Source organism: Amblyomma mixtum, chromosome 2, assembly GCF_055824585.1.
Source record: "Amblyomma mixtum isolate Tamu chromosome 2, ASM5582458v1, whole genome shotgun sequence".
NCBI classification, from domain to species: domain Eukaryota; kingdom Metazoa; phylum Arthropoda; class Arachnida; order Ixodida; family Ixodidae; genus Amblyomma; species Amblyomma mixtum.
The window spans coordinates 248,318,527-248,343,066 of NC_143013.1; the positions used below are offsets into that span (position 1 = coordinate 248,318,527).

The 24,540-nt window shown below is 44.7% G+C and overlaps 1 protein-coding gene across 1 annotated transcript; it reads left to right on the forward strand.

Annotated features, from left to right (window-relative positions):
- Window positions 1-630: 630 nt before the first annotated feature.
- LOC149363387 (uncharacterized) lies at window positions 631-20,798 on the forward strand. Its single transcript, XM_089568509.1, has 6 exons — window positions 631-654; window positions 9,073-9,543; window positions 9,616-10,065; window positions 18,453-18,849; window positions 18,976-19,311; window positions 20,755-20,798. The coding sequence occupies exons 1-6, from the start codon at window positions 631-633 to the stop codon at window positions 20,796-20,798; spliced, it is 1,722 nt and encodes a 573-aa protein (XP_089424635.1).
- Window positions 20,799-24,540: the final 3,742 nt, after the last annotated feature.

Below are 24,540 nucleotides of genomic sequence, written 5' to 3' on the forward strand. Positions count from 1 at the left end.
GGTAATTAACCATTAATTAGTGATTTGTCATCACTTATTAATTAGTACTCAATTACATGTGACGCCACCAGTGCAACAGAAGCACTGAAAGTGGTGCGGAAAACGCTTTCGCCTCTGCGCACTTTAGACAGTCAAAGTGCCCCCTGAATTTTTCCAAAATTTTACGCCTGTAAGCTCTAGGAGACGCTCGCCGTATACATTTATTTTCACTGGCAAGTTAAAATTGCCTTACGTACGGCTCCGTATTGGAAGTGGCGGGATGTTAAATATTGATATATCAAACGGGAGATTGTTTGTTACTATTTTATGGACACATTCAGCAGTTCTTTTCTCACGAAGTAAATCGAGTGGTAAAACGCTTAGTTTAGTAAACAGTGCCTTGCTGCGTACAGTGTAGTTAGAAAATGAAATTATTCTCATTGCTTCCTTTTGTAACTTTTTAATAGGCTCCAGCTAAGTACTGTACGTCCAGCCCCACGACTCGATGCAATATGAAATGTGAGTATGTATTAATGTGAAGTATAGCACGCGCAGGATATTCGTATCAAAGTATTCGCGCGTCTGAAGGAGAGCATAACAACCGGATGCCATCTTAGAGCAGGTCGCGTCAATATGATGTTGCCAGTGTAAATGTTTATCCAGTGTGACTCCAAGGTAAGTAAAAGTATTAATTGACTCAAGCTGGGTCTGGTTAATAGCTAATGTAATATAAGTTGAAACAATCGATTTTTTCTTTGAGTGGAACAGTATGTATTTGCTTTTCTTAGCACTGATTGTTAATTTGTTTGTGAGAAACCAGTCAGAGATTTTTTCCAGCTCTGCATTTGCAATGCATTCGAGTTCGACCGTATGATGAGCAGTAACTACAATGGCTATGTCATCAGCATACGTGATGGCTTTGGATAAAGTTAATACTTTGGGGAGATCATTTACGTGCAATAAAATGAGTAGCGGTCCAAGAGTAGACCCCTGTGTTACCCCTGTGTGTCCGCGCTGAATAGGTGACGACAAAGATTTCATTGGAACAATTTGTTGGCGGTTTGTGAGGTAGCTAGAGAGAAGTCAAGCCCCTTATCACGAAGTCCATATATCTTTAGTTTATTTAGCATAATGCCATGGTTAACTGTGTCCAAGGCTTTTTTAATGTCCAGGAAGATAACTGCTGGGAGTTTGTTATTGTGTAGAGCATTATTAATTGCCTTGGTAAGAGTGATGACTGCTGAGCTGGTAGAGTACTTTGGGCGAAGTCCGCGCTGTTTTGGTCATATAATGTTATATTTCTCAAGAAAATGATGAATACGTTCGCAAAGAATTTTTTCGCATACGGTATTAATAACACTAAGTACAGAGATAGGTCTGTAACTAAAAGGGTCACAGGAGTCGCCGTTCTTGAATGCAGGAGTAACACGTGCTATCTTTGGGGATGATGGGTATGTGCTGTTGAGTATCGAAGCTAGGGTTGAATAGATGGCATAATATGGGTCCTAGAACATCAATATTTTCTTTAATTAGCTTCACAGGAATAGCACCACAGCCTGAGGCCATGTTTGTTACTAAATCCGTTGCAACAGACAACACTTCAGTTAATTCAACTTCGTGCAGAACGAAAGAATTTAAAACTGGCCGCGGAAGATCACTGCTGGTACTTATATCAGGAAGTTTCGATGCTAGATCAGGGCCAACTTTCGTGAAAAATGTATTAGAGTCTTCAACTGTCTGTTCAGTTACATCGGAGGGAAATATAGAACATTTTTTAACTTTATGTGTCTCCTCATTTACTATTTGCCACATTTCCTTTCAATTCCCGGCGGAGCCTTTAATTCGGCTTGCAAAAACTTCCTTTTTACGAGCTCTCATTAACGACACTGATTTATTACGTGCGCATTTGGACTCGTACAAGTAGTCCTCGTTACTTCTATGATGTATTCATTTGTGATACCAATAGTCCTTCTTCTTTAATACATTCAAAATTTCTTCTGTCATCCACGGACAAAATGGCTTATAACGCCTCGAGGTTGTTGTACTTCGGCTACCGTTTCTTTATTAGTTCCACAAGAGTGGTAGTCAGGTTACAGAACTGTATTAACATCTTCATGATAGATTAAGTAGTTATTCAGTAATAACAACTTTTTGCTGAATGATTCACTATTTAGCTTTGTGTCAGTTCTCGATTTATTCTCTTTTATTGCAGGGGGTGTGTGTACGTTAACGAAAATCGGCAAGTGATCCGAAATTGGTGTTTGATATACGCCTGCGTGTGCACCTGTCAGTGCACGATCGATAGATGTTGCCGAAAAAGTGGTCATGCGCTTCGGAGAATTAATCAACCAGAGTAGAAGCTTCAATATACATTCACAAAAGGAAGATATGTGCGCCAGTACTGCCTCGGTGTTGGTGTTTCTATCTGACAAGGAAATGCATTTCATATTTGCTAATCTGTAAATCCTGTTTGACGATAACGCTGTTTGAGTGCTTCCTTATTTCAAATGTCTTTATCTCCTCTTGTCTGTTATATTGTGCGGTTTCACGGAATAAACTTCCGTTGTTAGTTAGCGCCCGTCCTGTGTGTCTCTCTTGTGTCCGTGTCTTTTTACCGCCATGGGGCAAGTGAATTAATCAAATTGCGAAAGTTTTATGACTGAAGTAAATATGTATAATCGATGGTGTTCGTAGAAAGTGTGTCAATATTAACGTCTCCAACGATTATAACTTCATTTTCGTAGTTCTTGGCTCACGATGACAAGATTATTTCCAATTTTTCAAAAAACTTGCAAGACTTAAGCTCGGGGGTCGGTAAACTACGCCCACTACGAGCCCCAATTCATGTTTCAAAAAAAGTGCTTCAAGTTCGGGCGAACAAGATGAAACTTATGATAAGATAGTGTATTGCAGGCTGTCTGTAACAAACATTGCCACATCGCCACCACAAAACTGCGAGTTCCGCGGCTGCGATAATGTCGTGTAACCAGGAATTGTTACGTTTTTGTTCTTTTTCAGCCATGTTTCCGTGGTCACTATGATTTCGATAGACTCCCCCTGTTCAACGATAAACTAAAGTGGGGGGCTTAGGTTTTTGTTTAGACAGCGAACATTATAATGAAGTACGGATATGTTTGTTGTGGGAGCCACTATGAGCTCAACATATCCATATATGAATGGATATGTGATTTCTTAACTAACCGCCAGCAGTTTCTGTATGTTAACAATACCGCCTCTTCCAGGTCTGCCGTACATTCAGGTGTGCCTCAAGTTACTGTCCTTGGTGCTCTACTCTTTCTAATATACAGGGTGTTTCACCTAAGACTTTCTGCAATTTTTAAAAATAAGCTGTTTGAATTAGATGCGCGCTTTTTCTGGCCTAGCATTCTCAGTGGTGTAGTACATCATAATTCAACTAAGACGTGCTAACTAGCAGGCTTGTTAACCAATATTTAACAGTTAACTTTTAAACTATTAGCGTTGGGCTCCTTAATTATTGAGAGGCATGCAGCCCACCGTAAGTAATGTCCATATCCGTTTTTAGAATTTCGAGAACGCGATTATCCTCAGCGCTTTGGCCCAACAAATTTCGCCTACATCGCGCCAAAATACATGCGGTTTGAGAAGCTTGCAGGCAAACCAACCTCTCCAGTGAACATAACTCGTCGAAATAGCCAAAATTTGTTGGGCCACAGCGCCGAGGATAATCGCGTTCTCGAAATTCTAAAAACGTATATGGACATTACTTACGGTGGGCTACATGCCTCTCAATAATTAAGGAGCCCAACGGGAATAGTTTAAAAGTTAACTATTATATATTGGTTAACAAGCCTGCTAGTTAGCACGGCTTAGCTGCATTATGATGTACTACACCACTGACAATGCTATGCCAGAAAAAGCGCGCATCTAATTCAAATAGCTTATTTTTAAAAATTGCAGAAAGTATTAGGTGAAACACCCTGTATATAAATGACATCGTTTCAAACATCTCATCTTCCAATCGCCTATTTGACGACGATTGCATTATTTACCGTCCTATTAACAATCAAGCCGATGCTCATCCCCTCCGAACTGACCTTTCACACATAAAAACTTGGTGCAAAACATGGTTAATGTCCCTGAATCTGAAAAAAACTTCGTTAATTGAGGAGTTTTTTTTTCGAAATGAGCCAAATCCACAAACCGAAAGTAACGCAACCCCAACTATAGTGGCAAGCTAAGCCAGTGAACTTTCCTTTAAAAAACAAATCAGAACAAAATGGGTCAAATCATACCAACTGAGCTAACCGAAATCTAATCGAAAGCTAATCGAAAACGAGCCAAATCCTTCCACTGTGTGGATCGAAATGAGCCAAATCCGTTCAACCAATAGGAGACTGACCCGGAGACCACGTGATTCAGCCAACATGGCAGCCTGCTTGTAGGCTCGTGCCGGCGGTACTCGTGCGTGATAGCGCGGACTGCGTGGTCTGTTTCGCGAGCTCCTTTGTTTTTTCAAGACTTTTACTTTGACGGACTTAGTTCCGCATTGATTGCGACGGGTATGAAGAGGTCGGTGAACGTTCCCTGGAAGGCGTACTTTACGGAAGTAATGAGATCAACGTCCAACCTGCCTTTCAAGATTACTGAAACGAAGGTTTTTTACATTCAGAGAAATGTGACATGCCGAAGCCCTCAAATTAGAGCCGAACCCTACTACAGGGTTTCGGTGTCTAATTTTGTATCGGTCCTAAAGAGGGGAAAGACCCTTGTACAAACACCGAAACAGTGCGAGCTGTATGCACACCACCTCAACGAACTGAAGGTGAGAGACGTGACCAACCTTCTGGTGACTCACTTTGGTGTGTCATGGAAAGAAAACGAAGAACTTGCGTATTTTGAGGCTGCCTTTCGTCGCTGTCAAGAAAAGGAGCCCATGGCAGATTGCGAAGAAGGCTGCTTATGCTGCCAGGAAGACAGGCCTGCTATCCATGTATGAGTGTAAAGCGGGTGACGCATACTTGTAATTTTTTTTTCTGCTGAAGTCACAGCACAAGCATTTTTCCATATTGTTTTGAATGTAACCTGAAACAGACTGCAGTAATAATAAAGTTTCGAGAAGAAAGCTGGGTCGAATCTAATGCTTCGCTTCGATATGAGCCAAATCCAATGTTTCTATTGTTGTATAGGCCAAACTATACACGTACATTTTTGGCGATTAATGCTGTTCGACTGCTCTATCTGCCCCATAAAACTTGTGAGGTACTAGGTTGAATAGCAGCGCATTCCTTTCAGACAAGAAATTATGGCCTTGTTCTAAGTTTCTGTTTTGGTGGATCTGGCTCATTTCGGAAAAAACTCTTCAAAAATTATTTCTTTTCATCGGCGACGCATTTACCCAACTCCTTGCTACGTACTTTGCGGTTCCGTTATTTCTCCGACATCAACATGTAAGTACCTGAGAATTAACATATCGCATGATCTTTCTTGGTCCACCCATATCACTGCCATTACTAACGAAACTAATCGTGTCCTGTCTTACTTACGACGTAATTTGCCAGTAGCTTCTTCGTCTATTAAAAGTCTCGCCTACATAACGCTGGTTCGTCCCAAGCTGCAATATGCATGCGCAGTTTGGGACCCGCACATTTCTTATCTAACTAAAGCACTTATTTATTTATTTATTTATTTGTGACTTGAATCACACTTGAATGCACTTGAATCAGTGCAAAACCGTGCAGCTAGATTCATCCATTCAGACTACTCTTATCATTTTAGTGTGACTGCCAAGAAGTCAAGAGCTAACCTGCCGGATCATGAGCTGCGACGCAAAATCTGCCGACTCATTCTTTTCCACAAGTTTTATCATTCATCCCTTGCAGATCTAAAACCAGCTCATCACGTGTCTCCTCGCACCAGTCACAGAAAAGCCGTTTATCCCCCCCGCGCACGCACCACTGCGCACCTTCATTCCTTCTTTTCCAAGAGTGCAGTAGACTGGAATGGCCTGCCTGCCGATACCGCCCTCCACACCAGCCCCGTCCATTTTAAAATAAAAGCCATTGAAAATGTTCTGTTTTAAAGCCCAGTCATTCATTTCAGATTCATTTTGTGTATTCTTTCCCCTCATGTAATACCCCTATTCAGGGGCATTTGAGGTGTACAAGTAATAAATAAATAAATAAGTCCGGATTATTATTGCTTTACGCATGTGTCCCATGGGCCCGGGTTATTCTTTCCAGATCTGCTTAGCAGGTCACATGAACCACGTTCGATTTTTCTGCATTCCTCATTAATATTTTTCCTTCAGACACCCAAGCAAATTTCCAGCTGACGTCGCGTTTGGTTTGGGTTGCTTTCCCCAACAGTATCTTATTTTCCGGGCACAAGTGTTAATTCATTGACAAATATAGGATCAGTTCCTTCAAATCCAAGCATTGATGCCTTTAGTCGCGTCTTTTCCGCAGCAGCAAGAAATCTGTCACGGTTGGTCCTTGAGACAAACAGTACGATCACATTTGGTGGTACTTTAGCCTTAGTAGCTACACGATGCGCAACCTCTATGGCATGTCTGGGTAGTTCTGCAGACAAGAATGAAGCGACTGTTTCAACAACCTTCTTGAGGTCCTCACTGTCGGCAACATGTATGCTCTTCAGTTCGAGGTTGTTTTTTTTACTGTACTGCTTTAGTTCAATTAGTTGTTTCTTCGTTCACTTTACCTGGTTCGCCGCCGCGGTGGCTCAGTGGCTATGGTGCTCGGCTGCTGGCCCGAAAGACGCGGGTTCGATCCCGGCCGCGGCGGCTGGAATTTCTTTGGAGGAGAAATTCTAGAGGCCCGTGTACTGTTCGATGTCAGTGCACGTTAAAGAACCCCAGGTGGTCGAAATTTCCGGAGCCCTCCACTACGGCGTCTCTCATAGCCTTAGTCGCTTTGGGACGTTAAACCCCATAAACCAAACCAACCAAACTTTACCTGGTTCACAGGTAAAGGGTCAGTTTTACCTTCCATTATAACAGGGTGTATCACTAACGACCAATTGAAACAAGGACGATAACACCTGGCATATCAGAGCAGCCCGGCAGCCACAGAAAACATAACAGATAATGATTTGTGCGCCCACCTGCAACAAGTGAAAACAGTGATTTAGCAGAAGTGGTAGCCACGGCTGCCGGAACCGCTCTGAATGTCCGTTCACTGGGGCTGTGTCCCTTTATATTGGCGAAGATGACGCCTCGAGTCGCTGTACCGCCGTAGCACAATGACAGCTTCCGTTGCGATGGTGTCCGATGCGCATGTGCATAGCTCCTGATGATCGGGCTGCTGCAGACGACCGCATTCTATCACATGTCTGCAACAAGTGAAGACAGTGATTTGGCACGGCTGCCGCAACCGCTCTCAATTTTACCACAAAAAGGGTACATTACAAACAGCCAAAGAAATCAGTCCACCACGACTTCCACACTGCTAGGGGTAACCTTGCCGGTAAGAAAATGAAACTACAAGCAAATAGCGACACGCATAGCCAATTCTCTATGCGGTGGCTGCCCAGAGGGACGAATAACGAGTAACACCTCGAGCCCGAAAACGTAAAATAATTGACAAAACTTCGGAGGGTATAGGATCGTGGAAAATAATTAATTTTCGGGCGGTCGAGTTGATACATAAGCAAAACCACTGGAGAGGCAAACAAGCAAGGCATCACAAAAATTAATGTTCAAACTTCAAGAAGAGAAATTTAACAGAGTACACTGTGCGGCCGATTGGTCGTACATAATCTGAACAAAAAAAAACATCTTTGATCGCTTTCATTCAGTTTTAAGTTGTAGCCCCTTCCTCTCCTTTACTTTCTGTGTCCTGTTTCAACGCTACGTTTTTTCGTTCTCTTCTTCAGTTTTATGCTTAATTAAGCAAGACGTAAATGAGGATGCTCTTCTGACACCAGTGCCAAGAAAGGCTGAGTTCAATTAGAGTAGGCCCCGCATCCGTCCTTGCCATGTTCAGTGCGGTTTACACGGGTTCCGGGTAGAAACTCAGGCGGAATTTTTAATTGAGCCCTTTCGTGCACGTGCCAGTCTGATACTGGTTCTTGTACGCATAACGAGAGAGCTTCACGCAACATAAAGAAAGCATCGAAGCTGTAGGGCTGCCTCCCAAGGAAAAAAAATTAAGTTTGGAGGCATGGAGAAGAATAAGGATTATCTTTTGGCCTCAAACGTGTTGCTCAAGACACGTGGCTTGAAGCATCGGCGCCGATTAATGATTATTTTAAAAAAGGGTGCGCCCTTCTTTCTCACGTACCGTTACACCAGTTTGAGCCTGTTCGAGAACCCGACTACCTGGTATAAAAGGATCCTCGCAGCCGCACAGATCAGAAGCTCCTGCTCCTCCAACAGACAAGGGACATCACAATGGTTAGCCACATTTCGCTTTCTCTTCTTACGCATAGCGCTAATTGGCTTAGGTTAGAATATGCACATTTTGAGAAATTGTTGACATAGCATATTCTCCCCTGCCACTCTTAAATGTGTACTTTAGGTTTGTGATTCAGCATACTGGTAAAAAATTGCTCGAGAAAGGCGATTTATTTTTTATTTCGAAACCCTTCACAGCGTAAGTTCGACAAATATTCGGTGAACATCGTCGCCTATAGAGCAGGAATATAGCGGTGGAGTTAGAGCTCAAGTATAATTAAGCTAAATAACATCGTTTATTTTTTAAAGACTGCCACCTCAGAATGTTGCCACATACAAATGATTTCAGTTATTGGAAATTATACGGAAGCTTCCATATATTCGCATTTATATTAAATGGAAAGTGCAAGAATTATTTCTCCGCTGCTCCAACCCAGCCTGTTTAAGTCGCAAACTTTATGTATTCACGTGTGGTTAGTGCAACATGCTACCAAAAATTTTTGCAGAGGTTGAACATATGAACAGTGAATGGCTGTTTACATTTCATTCTTTGCATGGTATTATCTGAATAAATGTGAAATTAAAAAACTTACAACAACTTAACTGGTACCGGTCACTATAAAACTTGTCACCGCTGAAGCTAAAGAGCAGAACTTGCAACAAGTATGTGGGTGCAGAAAAAGATAGCTGAATCGTGACAGGAGTGCGCAACACTTCCTATCCACCAGATCCGTGCCTGCATCGTCCTCGCCCTGGCCACCAGCGCCTTCGCTGGTCAAATTGGCTACCTTGGCACCGGTGCCTACACCCTCGCCAGCAACCTCGGTTACGGCCTTGGTTACGGAAACCTCGGCTACTCCGGTCTCAGCTATGGCGGCCTCGGCATCAGCCACTACGGCCTCTCCCACGGCATTGGCTACTCCGGCCTGACTGGCTACGGTCTTGGCTACGGTTACGGATTGGCCAGGCCTGCCAGCTATGCTGTGGCCGCTCCAGCTGTCTCCCGCACCATCTCCACCTACCACGCCGCTCCAGCCGTGACTGCCGTTCACGCTGCCCCAGCTGTTGCCACCGTCGCCCACGCCGCTCCAGCCGTCGCCACCTACGCCGCTGCCCCAGCCATCAGCTACGCCGCTGCCCCAGCTGTGACCAAGGTCGTGCAGTCCGCTCCAGCCATTGCCACCTACGCCGCTGCCCCAGCCATCAGCTACGCCGCTGCCCCAGCTGTGACCAAGGTCGTGCAGTCCGCTCCAGCCATTGCCACCTATGCTGCTGCCCCAGCCGTCACCCGGGTCGCCACCAGCTACGCTGCCCCAGCTGTCACTGCTGTCCACGCTGCCCCAGCTGTCGCCACCTACGCTGCTGCCCCAGCTGTGACTGCTGTCCACGCTGCCCCAGCCTTCGCTGCCGTTCACGCTGCCCCAGCCGTGACCGCTGTCCACGCTGCCCCAGCTGTGGCCACCGTCCACGCTGCCCCAGCCATCGCTTCCTACGGTACCTACGGCTCCTACGGTCTTGCCCACTCTGCCCCAGTCTACGGATACGGTGTTGGCTCCCTCGGCTACGGCGTCGGCTCCTACGGTTACGGCCATGGTCTCCTCGGCTACGGCCTGAACTACGGCTACGGTCTCGGCAGCCCACTCAGCTACGCTACCCTCCTCCGCAAGAAGAAGTGTAAGTATTCAAGGAAATGTGTACAAATGCTATCAGATCTGCCCGGGAGTTTTCTAATATATGCGTTTTTTTCATATTGCAGAAATTCCGCACTTTTTAGACAACCCATCAAGTTTCAAGCTCACCTCAATGGAGGAGCAGACTTCGAGGCTTCTGTCAGGTTTCCTGATAATAGCCAAGAAATAAACTTCTTTTCAAGAATTCTTTTGCCTCCTTTTTCTGTGGAGTCATAACCACTTCACCGTTTGCGCAATGAGCCAGCGATATTATGTCAAGAAGAATTACAAGAACAAGAATAATTGCTTCTTGATTGATTGCAAAAACAACATGTAATCATTCTTGCTTCTGGTGGTGGATGCAGTCATAAAAACAAGTTTCATACGCCTTTTGATGCCCCTCCTCATCTTCAGTGACAAGCTTATAGCAACATTTCGTCACAATGACCGTCGCTGCGTGTCTCTGCTTCCTGTCCATGAGAAAATTTAAATTGTACACAAGCCTAGCCGTGTGGCGCAGAATTGCACGCAAAATTTGGAACGCCGATGAAGGTCACGAGTTGCTAAAGTTCGGGTTTCAAACCTGATTTCTCGTTCTTAGGTAATCGTCAGCTTTTTTAAGAAATAAAAAGCGACAACGGCCTCAGCGGAGACAGAAAAATCCGGGAGCCAACACAGAAAATGCCTTTCTGAAATGAAGTCGTCTCCTGAAGATCGACTATTTTATTCTCCATTTTAACCCACGGAAACGCGTAAGGTGGAAGACTGGTTGTTCCTGTATCCAATCGTATTAGCCACTGAAGAGCTTGGATCGTGTACAGCTCCGCCATGAGAACATGCCTCATGTCTATCTTTTTGCTTCTCGCTTCTGTCTAAATTTGTTTGGCTGGGTGCGTAATGCATTCAGGGGCCCAATCTTTTACTGAAAAGTGTATGTCGTCCTTGAACAATGCACTAAAAGTAAAGAGTTTTTAAGGCGAGTCTTGTTTGCAGCACCGACTCTGTTTATCGGTACATTGTAGAACATATGTTTTCGTGCCGCGGCAGTTGTATTTCTTTGGAGGAGAAATTCTAGAGGCCCGTGTACTGTGCGATGTGTGTGCACGTTAAAGAACCCCAAGTGGTAGAAATTTCCGGAGCCGTCCACTACGGCGTCTCTCATAGCCTTAGTCGCTTTTGGACGTTAAACCCATAAACCAAACCGAACTATATCTTTTCGTCGCCTAAGTTAAAGTTATTTCTTGAGTGGCTGCCTGGGTTTTAAAGAATGGCATCCAGTGGTGGCGACCTATTCTTCGAAAACTTATTATAAAAATGTGTTTCATTTCTCTGTTGTCTTCTTGCTGAGACGACGTTTTGCGCGCACATGTGAACCTTTTTTTCGCGACGAGAACGAAGCAGTGATAAGGAGTTCGGTGTCCCAACAATTTTGCAATCAATGAAGACCCAGAACACTGAGATGGCATTCCTAATGAGTGTACAGGGACAAAACGCTGATTTAGTAACATGACCATTAAAATGAGATCAATTCTGTGTTGAGCAACAATAGAGCAAACACAATACCAACTGCATTATTACCTCGATTTGCATCGTCTGTAGTCCCAGGTTAATTGGTTCCTGTCACCTCGCCTCCTCAGCGGCAAGGGCGCATTAAGTGTTTCCTCGAAAATCAACTGATTTCAATGGTTGAGGTAAAATACACCGGATCCTCGTGGAGACCCTCAGAGTGGGCACTATTAGCGAGCACTCCTGCCTCGAAACGTGAGGGCCAGTCTTAAACACTACGGTTGTTCACTAACTCCTACTCTTTAAAAGAATTATTGACGCCCCAAAAGCTAATTTTTTTTTCTCTAGGAGCAGGTCTATATTCACCTCCATTTACATAAAACATGTGAGCAGTAAGTGCGGCAAGTTTGCGAAGGGTTGCCTCTGTTCTGTGCACGACGCAAGTGCTATCAATATCAGCGGTCCCACGCATTCGGACCAGGGTGAACTATGCTCCTTTTTAACGACATTGCTTCATGACTACCTCTAGGCACTTCCACAAACATTTTCATGGAAGAAGGCCACATGCTTTCTTTTTTTACCCTGGCTTGCTTAAGTACACTACATTTCTGCGAAAAGGAGCAAGGTTTGGAAACAAGTTTCTCATCATCTGCGGGGCAGTGGCAATGTGCGCAAGGTATGTTATTCTTAGAGCCTAAAAATTTAGGCACTAAAGGTCCTTACAAAAGGCAGGCATTTGGGCTGGAGATAAAAAAAGGAGTATAGAAATAAAACCGTGGGTTTTTAGTATCGCCTTCTACGTTACACCAACAATCAGGATGTAGGATTCTTGAATACTGCTCTTTTTTTATCGAGAAGCCGAATTGGTTCTATTTATATATTGCTAAATTCAGCCTCCTGAAATTATTCTTATAAAACATTATGGTAATATTCATTAGTAGAGCCCTCAACGCTTCCAGTGCGGTACGCATGCCACAATAATTGCCATTCTTTGTATTTCCGACTTGAAGTTCCTTCTGTTTTCCATAAACACATGCGCACATTTTGAAAAGCTTTAAGCCTTAACATTACATGACATTTTTTTATTAGTTACACAAACTAAAAAATGCTAGTTCATTGGGACTCAGGCCAGCATTGGTGCTCAGGCCAGCATAGGACTGATCATAACCTGTGTGTTGAAATTTTCCGATTTGGCGAGCAGCTTTAAGCCCTTTATTTTGTTTTACCAGCTGTTCCATATTCTTAGGTCGGGTCGTGTTCTTTGCTTCCAGTCCCCAAAGTGCTGTTCGTAGGTAATCGTCTTCCTTCAACGATTCTTGTATTGAGATCCAAACCTTCCGCAACTTTGTTAACGCTTTCCGCGATTGTGGACAAACTGCCATTGAAGTATACCATGACTTTTTATATGATCGTATTTTTAAACACCTTTTTTACTTCAGTAATGTAGAGAGCACCATTTTCTGTTTAATGAAAAGTGGGCTTGAACACTTTCGAAGTTTTGTTAAGAGGATGCTGCTGTGTCTAAATTGATTTTCAAGCCAAAAAAAATTCTTTGGAGGCAACGGAAGGCTAGGTTCTGGGTTCTTGAAAGCAGCTATTATAGACGAGGTTTTAAAGTAGACATGCTTTGTGCGGGATGGTAACAGATCTACTGAAAAAAAAAAGAGCCAGATTTATTCAGCGACAGGATGCATGACGCGAAAGATGGTCAGGTGAAATATCTTGCCGCGCAGAAGCGTCAGTCCTTTTCTTAAAGCCAAATTCGCGAAGAACACAATTACTTTGTTGCATCTAAAACTTCGCTACGCAAGCTCCAGAGAGAAATTAACGGAACCGCGATATATTTAAGTATCTTTTCTGGAACAACTGCGTTTAGCAAAATAGCTTGCCCATATTTCTATGCATTCGCTCTTCAAATGATGAAGGTGACCGCACATCGTCGGCAAGCGTCTGTGAGATTGTCAACGGAGAGCCAAATGTAGTTTTCCATCAGCGAGCGTGAAAAATCAGTTTACTACGGCGTTCATTTACCATACTGGCGCCGATGGACAGAAGAGACATATAACTCAATCTATCCCATTACTGCTCGCGGTGTTCCGAGCGACAGTCACGAGAGCATGCTCTTTAGTGCATGTGCATGTAGGTTCTTGTTCCGGTGCGCTAACGATACTTCGTCTCCTAATATTTTACGTGCGCAGTCCACGTGTTGACACGCGAAACTGGTGTCTCCTTTCAGTACCTAAATGGAATACGGCAAGTATTTGCTGCTGGCTTCCCTACCCGCACTGCGTCTGCCATGGCAAAAGCGCAGGAGTTCGAGAAATGCCGGATTTAGAAGTTTACAGGCATTTGTAGGCACATACAGGGTCTGTTCTGAAAGTAGTAGGACTGGTTTTTTCCTGGGCGAACAGGCGGACGAGAGGTGGTCTGCGCTTGCAGGATCGTTGAAGGGGGATATTGGGAATGCTGGGGAAAATCGGCAGTCGGCTCTCGGCAATTGAAGAGAGGAGGTCGCTTGTACTGTGAACCCCTGCCGAAACGTCTCGTCACGCAGAATCATCGCGCGTTTACTCGATCAGCGATACGCGACCAAATTTTGAGTAAATCTTGGTAAAACGGGCAAAAAGACTCACAACATGATTAAGGAGGTCTACGGTGACGCTTCCATGGGTAGATCAGGTGGTTTTTGAGTGGCACAAGCTGTTCCGAGAAGGTAAGGAAAGAGTGGAGGAAGACGACCGCTCCAGACGCCTTTCGACCAGCAAGACCAACGAAAATGTGTAGCGAGTGAAACATTTACCAACAGTGATCGTAGAATGAGTATCAGAATGATTGCTGATGACTTGAGCATTCCTCAAACCCAGGTTTTTGAGATCGTGACAGAAAACTTATCCATGAGGAAAGCGTGCGCGAAGTTGGTGCCGGGAGTGTTGTCAGAGGAGGAAAAGGCCAACCGGTAAGATCTTCTTCATCATGTGAATGAGGACCCCAATTTTTTGCCCAGCACATGGCGGCAACGCTGTCTCAGCCCCCCTACAGCCTCGACTTGGCCCCGCCAGACTTTTTTCTATTCCCGAGAATAAAATCGACGCTCAAGGGGGAACATTACGGATCGGTAGAGGTGGTTCAACAGGCCGTGACGAGGAAGCTAAACACCATTCCGGTCAGGCGTTCCTGGAGGCGTACGAAAACTGTAAAACTCGTTAGCAGCGGCGTGTAGGTGCGGAAGGGTGCTACCTTGAAAAATTGTAATCGTTTGTACTATTCTCTTGAATAAATTTTGTTTAAAAAAATGAGTCCTACGACTTTCAGAACAGACCATGTATGTCGGAGCAAAAAGCAATATTTGCTAAAAAATCGCACAAAGGGCAGGCAAGTACCTAAATCACCATATAAGCGTGTATAGGTATTTACAGGCAATTGCTTAAAGCTCCATGCACTCATATTGATCTATGCACGAAGCATACGCAGATATCTAAACACGTAATTCTCCAATTTGAATCGACAATGAGATCCAAGGCGCTGATGAAACTACTGCAGCCCGTGCAAGAAAATAGGTACCATCTGGCACTGTTCCAATTGAACACCTCAAAGCACCGGAGTTCGATCTACGCATACATACCTCCTTAGACACATTTGTTTAACTTAACTTTGACAGCCACAAAACAAAGTTCCGAATAGTCTGTACAAGCAAAAGGTGCTGTCATTTCCGGAGGATACACATCTTCCATTAAGAAGCGGCTGAAAGCGTATCGTATGTCCCTTTCTCTGAGTCCACGTGCTGCTGCTTGTTGCATCTTTACAATATATTTCATGATGAATGTTGTCAATCGCGACACACTGCATTGGTCCTGCAGCGGATATCAAGGCCGGCATGCTACGCCCGAAAGGAATTTCAGCGGGCCAGAGTCCAGTGTGCCCCCACTCTCCAGGTGGAGTCAATGGCCACAATAATGTCATGTTTGGCGAATGCTAATCTGCTCAACTACCTCACCATTAAACGTAAATGCCGACGTGGCGCTAAGTCTCACCCGCAACAACAAAAAGTTTTGTGTCCAGGTCCCACTAAAAAACAAATATTCAGGAAGACACCTACTTACATTATGTGTTGGCAGAACAGTCACATTAGCAGCTCTTTCTGTGTTTATTGGAAGTGATGTAACTCCAGATCTGGTGACGTCACTTCTCTAGAGTCAATGGGGATGTTTAGACTTGTAATGTCACTTCTCTCCAGCGAATAGAATTCTCCGGTCTCTTGAAGTGACCTTTCTGTAGCGCTTTGGGCTGGTGACGTCCCTTCGCTTCTGACAATAGGCGAATTTTATGACTGACGGCGCTTTTTCCCATTAAAATTTCGAACACATTTCATGACAGGCAGTCTTATCACATTATAAGAGGCACAAGTATCTGTAAAATACGTAAATTGAAATTTTTCCCAAAATATCCACTTTATTCTTCCAAACGACGATAACAAATGGTATCGATAAAGATTTACAGCGACTTTAGCGCCTGCACTCGCATCTGCTAGTTTCTTAGAAGCGGTGAAATCAAGCTGCTGAAGTCAACTTGCAAAGACGCCACTAGCCTCAGCTCGTACCCCTATGCCGTTCGCTTATGGGTGTCGTCGCAACCAGCCAGACTGAAGAGACGGATCATGCCCTGGCAAGGGAACTCCGCAGCAGGATTTGTAGGAACATCAGCAGTGAACGTAACAACACAGTGGCGGTGCTACGGTGCCTAGAACGTTTTCCGCCGCCCTGAATCGGAAAGTGTAGCGCCAAGACGAAAAGCCACTTCAAGACCAAGAAATGAAGTAGGCCTTCGTGCAGTCTGGCCTATGCCCTTCAAAAATCGTTGGCGCTACCAGTGCTTGCTTGTGAAGATGGCAGATGGTTCATATACTTGTATTTCTGAAACCTCTATCCCACTCTTTACTGTCTCTATACGTACAAAATTTGTATTTGCAGCTGGTGTAGACTGTTTCCAATTCCAACCCACTGATCAATCTATGTAGGCCAACTTCAATTTCTCCTCATCGCCACTTTAAAGCCGAGTTTATGACACTAACTGCTTTCACTAAAATTATTGAACGCCACGCTGTAAACGCCGTCATCTTTAGTGCGGTTATTCCAAGACAAGGCCTTCTGAACTGTACGTTTCACCTAACTACGCTGTTTCTAAAAGGAAAGAGAACAGTACCTTACACGGAGAGCAGCGATCAGCTCATCATGCGAAAGCAAGAACTATTCTGCAAGATTTTAATTTTTCATTCCAGTACGTGGCTGAGTGGCAAAAAGCAAAAACGTCGACCTTAATCTCTTCGTCCGTCCTTCAGCTTCAGTAAATACGTGAAAGCGGTGGTTTAAATACTAATTACAATGTGACGCGAAGTGCCTTGGTAGAGTTTCTAGCCCCAAGGAAAGACACAGTCTAGAGCAAGGCTGCATCTGATTAAGTCAAGTTAGCGCAAGCATCCTCACCAGTTCGTCTTCAGTGCACTTTGCACGGCTGGAGAATAACTACTCGGGCTGAATATTTAATTAAACACTGTCGCGTACGTGACAAGTCAATACTTATTCTGGTTCATGCAAAGCAAAAGCTAGAAGCAAGGTAAGGTAAGAAGGAGACGTTTTCGGCTCCCGAGCAAGCAAAAAAAAATATAGGAGGGGTGGCTTCGAATATGGAGTCTCTTCGGCCTGAAGCGTGTTGCGAGAAAAGCCCTGCCTGAAGCAATGGTGGAGAGTAAGGATTATTTCAAAATGAGCAGTGGCGTTTCGCTCACTTGCGTGACAACTAGTTACTTCTTGTTCTTGTGGTCAACTATCGGGTATAAAAGGATCCGCGCCGCCGGCACAGATCAGAACCTTCTCCTCCTCCAACGGGCAAGGAACAGCACAATGGTTAGTCGCCATACTGTTTTATATTCTCGCGGGTAGAGGTAATGCCTTTGGGTTCTAATATGCAGCCAGAAATCCTATAGTTTTCGTTTTACACTCCGCCTGCCTCCCGCCCGCTGGTAGATAAAGACAAGCTAGATTTTTTTCATGGAAAGAGCTTATTACTTGTGGGCTATATACATATGTGTTTAAACTCGCAGTGATTCCACCAGTAAAACAGCATTGGATAAACAGCTGTAAGGTTTTCTCGTATAACGTAGCAAATATGATTTTAAGAAATGTCTCAATGAACGTCGCAAGTCCAGCATTCATGGACATCACATATATTTGTCAGGCAAATGTAGAATATTAAAAGTTACTATTATGAACTTATTGATTGGAATGGACTAGCCTTCTGAAGAGTCGACAAAATTTTGCATTCAAACGTTATCCTACGCTCGCACCGAGTAATTAAGAGTGTCACAGAAAGCCAATGGGCTATGTTTTAGACAGCAGAAAAAAACTACAAGCGTCCCTAATAGGCATCTGAGGAAATCATGAGTGTTTTGTGGCGTAATCTTGAGGCATTAAAAAAATTTTGCTCACAAACAACATCACCCTCAAAAAATGCGCGTCTCCAAATTTCAGGGCATGACACTCATTACTGACCAGTTGCAAAAGTAATACAAGGAAGCCTTCGATACACTGACTTTCATATTAAAGGAAGGTACTAGAAAAATTTACGGCCAGCTGCTCATACCCAGCCTCTTTAAGCGCCCATAGTAAGTAACATACGGCACCGTAAATATTTGATGAATGTTAAATTGATCGCCTCGCTGTGGGTCTCTTTCATCCCTTGCGCAATTTTCTCCCCAACCTATTCAAATGTCGAAATCCTCACAAACATAGCAGAATTAAATCATATGAAATTACATCTTTACGAAATGGTAACAGCAGTAAATACTCAGAATACCTCGCAACTGAAACGTGTGTATTTTACGTCGTAACGCAACAATTTATACCATCCAGCTTCCCGCCTGCATCGTCCTCGCTCTGGCCACCAGCGCCTTCGCTGGTCAACTTGGCCACTTTGGCACCGGTGCCTACACCCTCGCCAGCAACCTCGGCTACGGCCTTGGTTACGGAAACCTCGGCTACTCCGGTCTTAGCTATGGCGGCCTCGGCATCAGCCACTACGGCCTCTCCCACGGCATTGGCTACTCCGGCCTGACTGGCTACGGTCTTGGCTACGGTTACGGACTTGCCAGGCCTGCCAGCTATGCTGTGGCCGCTCCAGCTGTTTCCCGCACCATCTCCACCTACCACGCTGCTCCAGCCGTGACTGCCGTTCACGCCGCCCCAGCTGTTGCCACCGTCGCCCACGCCGCTCCAGCCGTCGCCACCTACGCCGCTGCCCCAGCCGTCGCTACCTACGCCGCTGCCCCAGCCGTCAGCTACGCTGCTGCCCCAGCTGTCACTAGGGTCGCCACCAGCTATGCTGCTCCAGCCCTCACCAGCGTTGTCCGCTCCGCCCAAGTTGCCGTTGCTGCCCCAGCTGTGACTGCTGTCCACGCTGCCCCAGCCGTTACCACCTACGCTGCTGCCCCAGCTGTCGCCACCGTCCACGCTGCCCCAGCTGTGGCCACCGTCCACGCTGCTCCAGCTGTCGCTGCCGTCCACGCTGCCCCAGCCGTCGCTACCTATGGTACCTATGGTTCCTACGGTCTTGCCCACTCCTCCCCAGTCTATTACGGATACGGTGTTGGCTCCCTCGGCTACGGTGCCGGCCACTACGGTTACGGCCACGGTCTTCTTGGCTACGGTCTGAACTACGGCTATGGTCTCGGCAGCCCACTCAGCTACGCTACCCTCCTCCGCAAGAAGAAGTGTAAGTATTTACTCAGTTGTGTATCAAGTATTATTTTTTTTTTCTGGTAGTTCTCTAAAATGCACCTCTTTTCATATTGCAGAAATTCAGCACCCTTCGGACATCGCGCCGCAACTGAAGCACATTACAATGGAGGAGCAGTTTTCGAGGCTTCTATTAGCTACCCTGATAATTGTCAAGAAATAAACTGCTGTTCTAAAGATATTTGTCTCAATTCTGTTTGGGGTCATAACTACCATGCGTTGCATGTGCGTAAAAGTTGAGCGGAAGGACGTCACGGAGATTAACAAATGTTTGTGCTTCTCTGTGCGCTAACCACATGAAGTTAGTCTTGCTGCTAATAATGGATGGTGAGTTAGCCATTAAAATATAAGTAGTCCTAGCTTTGGCGTCCATGCTTTGAGTCAGCTTTCATCATATTGAAGCATTTCAATGGTTAGTTTAGTTGAGACACAAAGCCACTTGAGCTGCATAGTTGTTGCCCAACTTAGGCTGAGAAGAGAAGGGCGTCTTCATCCTCTGAGTGGCAAGCTCTTCCCTATAAAGTGTGAAAGCAATGCCCGTCTTTGCATAGGTTGAGCTTCACGTCGTCCTTGTTGGAGGTGTCACGTCATCGTTTACAGTGAAAGCTGTTATAGCTTCGGCTCAGCTATATAGCCCACATCTTACTGTGTGATAACGGCATCAGCCATATGTTCTTAAGAAGTTGTGGAATAATTAATTTTATTCACGTAATTTATACCAGCTATTTTTAATTTATAAATATCATTTTTTTAAATGGATCACAATCACCTGCCATGGATGGCGAGTAGCGGCCTCTTTCCCTCCACGTTTGCAGGAGAGGATGCAGAGGTAAAGTGTGAAAGGGAGAGTAGAGGGCGAGGAGGGTAGAATTAACCTAAATGGCCAATCCGAAGGTATAAGAGCTCTCGCTGAATAATACGCAGGGCCCGCAACCTTAGCTCTATACATTTTTTATAAATTTGGGGATGTGGGGGCGCTGACAAACAGGTGGCAACAGTACTGGCGTAATCTGTATTCTTGGAGGCTGTCCCATCCCTGCTTCATTTTCGACGTGCGCACTACTTCTCTATCTGTGAGCTGTTGTGTTCAGGGAGAGTGCAGAAGTTTTAACGTCTTTTAAATCCAACGTTTCCAGTTTGAATTTTACCGTAGAATTGCTTGAGAACTCTTGCTTACAGTTCTTGGATTTGAGATTGTTTTTCAGTGAACCGGACCACTTGTGTTGGATGTACATGCCTAGAACAAAAAAAGGCTTGTTTACCCTATGACTTCTGTCACTCCAAGCTTATTAAGAGAGGAATTGCTTCATCCTGCCTGAGGTCATCATTATTTAAGTCCTGTTTTCACAAGCTTTGACTAAGCTTTTCCGCTCAAGTCGCACGCCTAAGTTCTGCTGGGTTTCCCCCGTCGCTTCTGCAGGCCACTGCCGGGACTCTGTTGAAAACCCTCCACCCAACTTCTAGTGCTCGAGAATCTGGCATTCGTGACAGGCGGACGTTTGAAGTACTACCGTATGTACATAAGACCTCACATGACCTGAAGAGGGTGGCAAAAAAATTCGGTGTGGAAATCTTTTCGGCGCTTGTGAGGTGTCCCGTTTGTGCGCGTTAACTAACAATGAATCAAGAACAAAAGCAGGCTGTGGTATAAACCACAAAATTAAGTTTGTGTCCTGTAGAATGGGAGTAGTGTATGAAATCCCGCTTAGTTGCGGCTCAGTTTACGTGGGACGAACGGGACGCTGCATTATTAAGCGCCTACAAGAACATAAAAATTCGTTGGGCACTCAGAACGGCATGCATTTGCCAAAATACTGTCTTTCGTGTGACAAAAAATGCACGCCACTCTTTGAGCGTACAAAGATAATCGGAAGGGCTAAAGACCAGGACACACTTGAGGTCATCGAAGCCTGACAGATTGGTAGATATGGGCCCGAAAAGTGTGTAAGCGAGGCTTCGGTCCATCTGTACAAGGAACTGAAGTTCCTGAACTCGATTAGATAGAGATTGCTTGTAGCGCATGCGTAGGGTTGTTGATGGAAGGAGGATGTGTTTCAATAAAGAGTTGCAAGTCCGCGCTCGTCCTGTCTACTTCTTCCATGTGTATCGTCCTTTGCGTGGTTTTCGTTCTAAGTTCATGCATTACTAACTAACCCCCCATCGTACACTACTCAAATACACTGAATACAAAAATACGAATTCAAGTTTGATCTAGGTTAACAAGGGCATGTAACTTATGGCGGCTTTCTAGAGAGTGTTTAGTGCTATCTGAGGTTTCGAGTTTGTGTTAGGGCTGGGTACGAGGACGGGGTATAAAAATGTTATATGCAAGAATGCGGCGACGAGGTGTGTTTCTTGTTCTTTACTAAGACCGTGTTCTTTACTCAAAATGCATCGGTTTAAGTCCCCGATTTCGATTCAGCCTTTTCAATGTATAACGTTATAGTCGGCATTCTAACGCTGATGTTTGATGGAGTATAGTTTTCTCTACCAGGACACTTTAAATATCAGCTTTGTTGTCGGAGTTCTTTCAAGGCGTTCGTTTTCTTTTGCTCTTGCATTCGGTTCATTAAGAGGAGTTCCGGCTTGCTTGCTTAAATGACTATGTTTATTGTATCTTTTCTTTTTTCAAATTACTATTAGATGTTACAATGCATAGATCACAGCGTGGTAACTGCATACGGCCACAAGATAACTTATAATTGAATTTCTTCTCTCATTCTGTTTAGGTTTCATCAACCGAACGATGGATGTGACGTGTAGTTGAACTTTAAGTCCCATCAGGGACGGAACACTGCAACATAAACACTGACACGAATCTTTAACTTCCGGCAACACTTAAAACAGCCAGCATCAATAGCTATAACTGTAGTAGACGAAGTATCAGCAGTTATATTTCCGTTTTTTTTTTTTTGCTGCGACACGTTACCTGAAATTCACACCTATCACGTCACACATCTCGTTTGGTTGATGAAACCGAAACAGCGTCAAGAAGAAATTCAGTTGTAAATTATTTATGGTTTATGGTTTATTTGGGTTTAACGTCCCAAAGCAACTGAGGCTATGAGAGACGCCGTAGTGAAGGGCTCCGGAAATTTCGACCACCTGGGGTTCTTTAACGTGCACTGACATCGCACAGCACACGGGCCTCTAGAATTTCGCCTTCAAGAAATTCAGCCGCCGCGGCCGGGATCGAACCCGCGTCTTTCAGGTCAGCAGCCCAGCGCCGTAACCACTGAGCCACCGCGGCGGGTGTAAATTATTTATCATCCGTAGGCAAATACGACGACGTGCTCCATTTACACCAAAGTTTAACGCTTTGTTAGAAAGAAAAAAACACAAAAGCAAAATATTGGTGCCTATAGCCCTTTAAGTTTGAACTCCGGTCCGGAGTAAGTGCTGCACTGTGATGTTTACCCCTTTATGGAGCGTTGCTACAACGTCTGCCGGAGATCCGGTTTCGCACCATATGGTAATGCCATTGGCGTAGACGGTGAGAAGAAGGCCACACATACATTAATATAGGCTGGGAGATGTGATCGATCCTTCAGGTGTGCCGCGGTTGAAGTTAACTGCAAAGGATATACACTCTGCAGTCTTGAAACCCACTGTCTATTTTTGAAGAAACTGCTTATGTAATAGTACAGATTTGAGCCTCATAGAACGCCTTGGACGACTCCAATATATCATGATGTGCAGCGTTATGAAATGCCCCTTGTATAATTATTGCGAGGAGTATTGTCTTTGGCTTCAGAAGCTTGGCCCTGCGTGACGTAAGGGGATCTTATAGTCTATTCAGTACAAGCCATTTCAATGACATGTAATGTTTTAAGGAGATCAGTGTAAAGTTTTTGAGCGTGGCTGCTATTATTGTTCAGGGGGTAATTGTATCAAGTGTTCACTATTTGTCCGGGAGGTAGTCACCGTTCCAATGCTCGTTGATGTGAGGTATTCGCGTTATGCGGTCTCTGTCAGTTATGTTGCGCAGAAGAGCACATGTGAAGTCGTCAGGTCCGGACGCCTTGGTTTGATTGTTTTAGTCTAGAGCTATGTTCAGGTCTCCCATAGTGAAGTCGCAATTGATATTATCATCTTGATTGCCCATGCAGTATATGTAGGTATCGAGAGCACTAGAAGAACGTCAGAGAAAACCGCAAATTCTTCCCTCAACGGCACCAGTAGCAAAACCGAACCAGTACATATTCTTTGCAAAGATTAGGCTAAAAGCTCTTCTCATCCCACTAATGTTCATAACTCTGGATGTCTGTGTACTCTGTGGATCACTGTGGATTCTCTGGAGAACACAGCATCAAAATAATACGTTCTGTAGTCATGTAATACTTCCTTTTTCTTGCCGTAGTTCACTTATCTTCCTCCTCTTCCTGAATAGTTATGCTTCACTCACTTTCGGCAGATTCTCAAAGAACTTCACTGGATAAAGCGCACCTATTCGTTTGAGGCAAGTATTGACTCCGAAAGATGTTTTTTATCATCCTCCGGCTCTGCTTCCTGTTCTTTCATTAACAGTATCCAGGAAGAAACCCGAGACTCTCGTTATCTTTCGAAAGTAAATGATAGTTTAAACCTATGAGAAAGATGCACATTCACTAAGCATAGGAGCAGTCAACTCGGGAAGATGGCGGGGCTTGAATCTGTCGACGCACGCACGTTCGATTTTTGTCGAACGACGACCATTTGGGAAGATCCTGCAAACTTTTGAGTCTCCTCAATGAGTGCATCAGAAGCCTCATAGAGCACAATGCTAGCAGGCCGCCATTTCTAGTGCATGTGGCGTTACCTGAATGGTCTCCAAAGGCAGACCACACCGCCTGATGCTCACGTCATATGGGAACAGCCGTGTTTCATCATGACTTCAAGCATTCCTGAAACGCAGTTGCAAGCCGGTTATCCTACAAGCTTCTTCGGCAACACACACAGTCTAAGCTATGCAAAAATGGTCATCGATGGAAAGCAGCAAGAGCGAGTTCAATGTGTACCGAGAAGAGTGGTTGTACTAGGAGGAATGTGCGTTACAGGGACGGCTTATTTTTTATGGTGAAGAATACATGCGTCAAAAAAGCCAGTAGAGATTCCCAATAGTTCTGCACTTGGGAGACATAAAAGTTGCTTTGATTCACTGAGCACTTCTGTGTATAAGAGACGTGTTATTGATCACGCAGCTATAGATCATGTTGTTATAGAAAAT

Excerpts from the sequence above, each read along its gene's own strand:
- LOC149363387 (XM_089568509.1), top strand. The coding sequence starts at position 631 with ATGTTTATCCAGTGTGACTCCAAG. Across the intron at positions 655-9,072 it reads TTATCCAGTGTGACTCCAAG|GAGTGCGCAACACTTCCTAT; the intron begins GTAAGTAAAAGT and ends GAATCGTGACAG. Across the intron at positions 18,850-18,975 it reads CGCCGCTGCCCCAGCCGTCG|CAGCTGTGACTGCTGTCCAC; the intron begins CTACCTACGCCG and ends CCGTTGCTGCCC.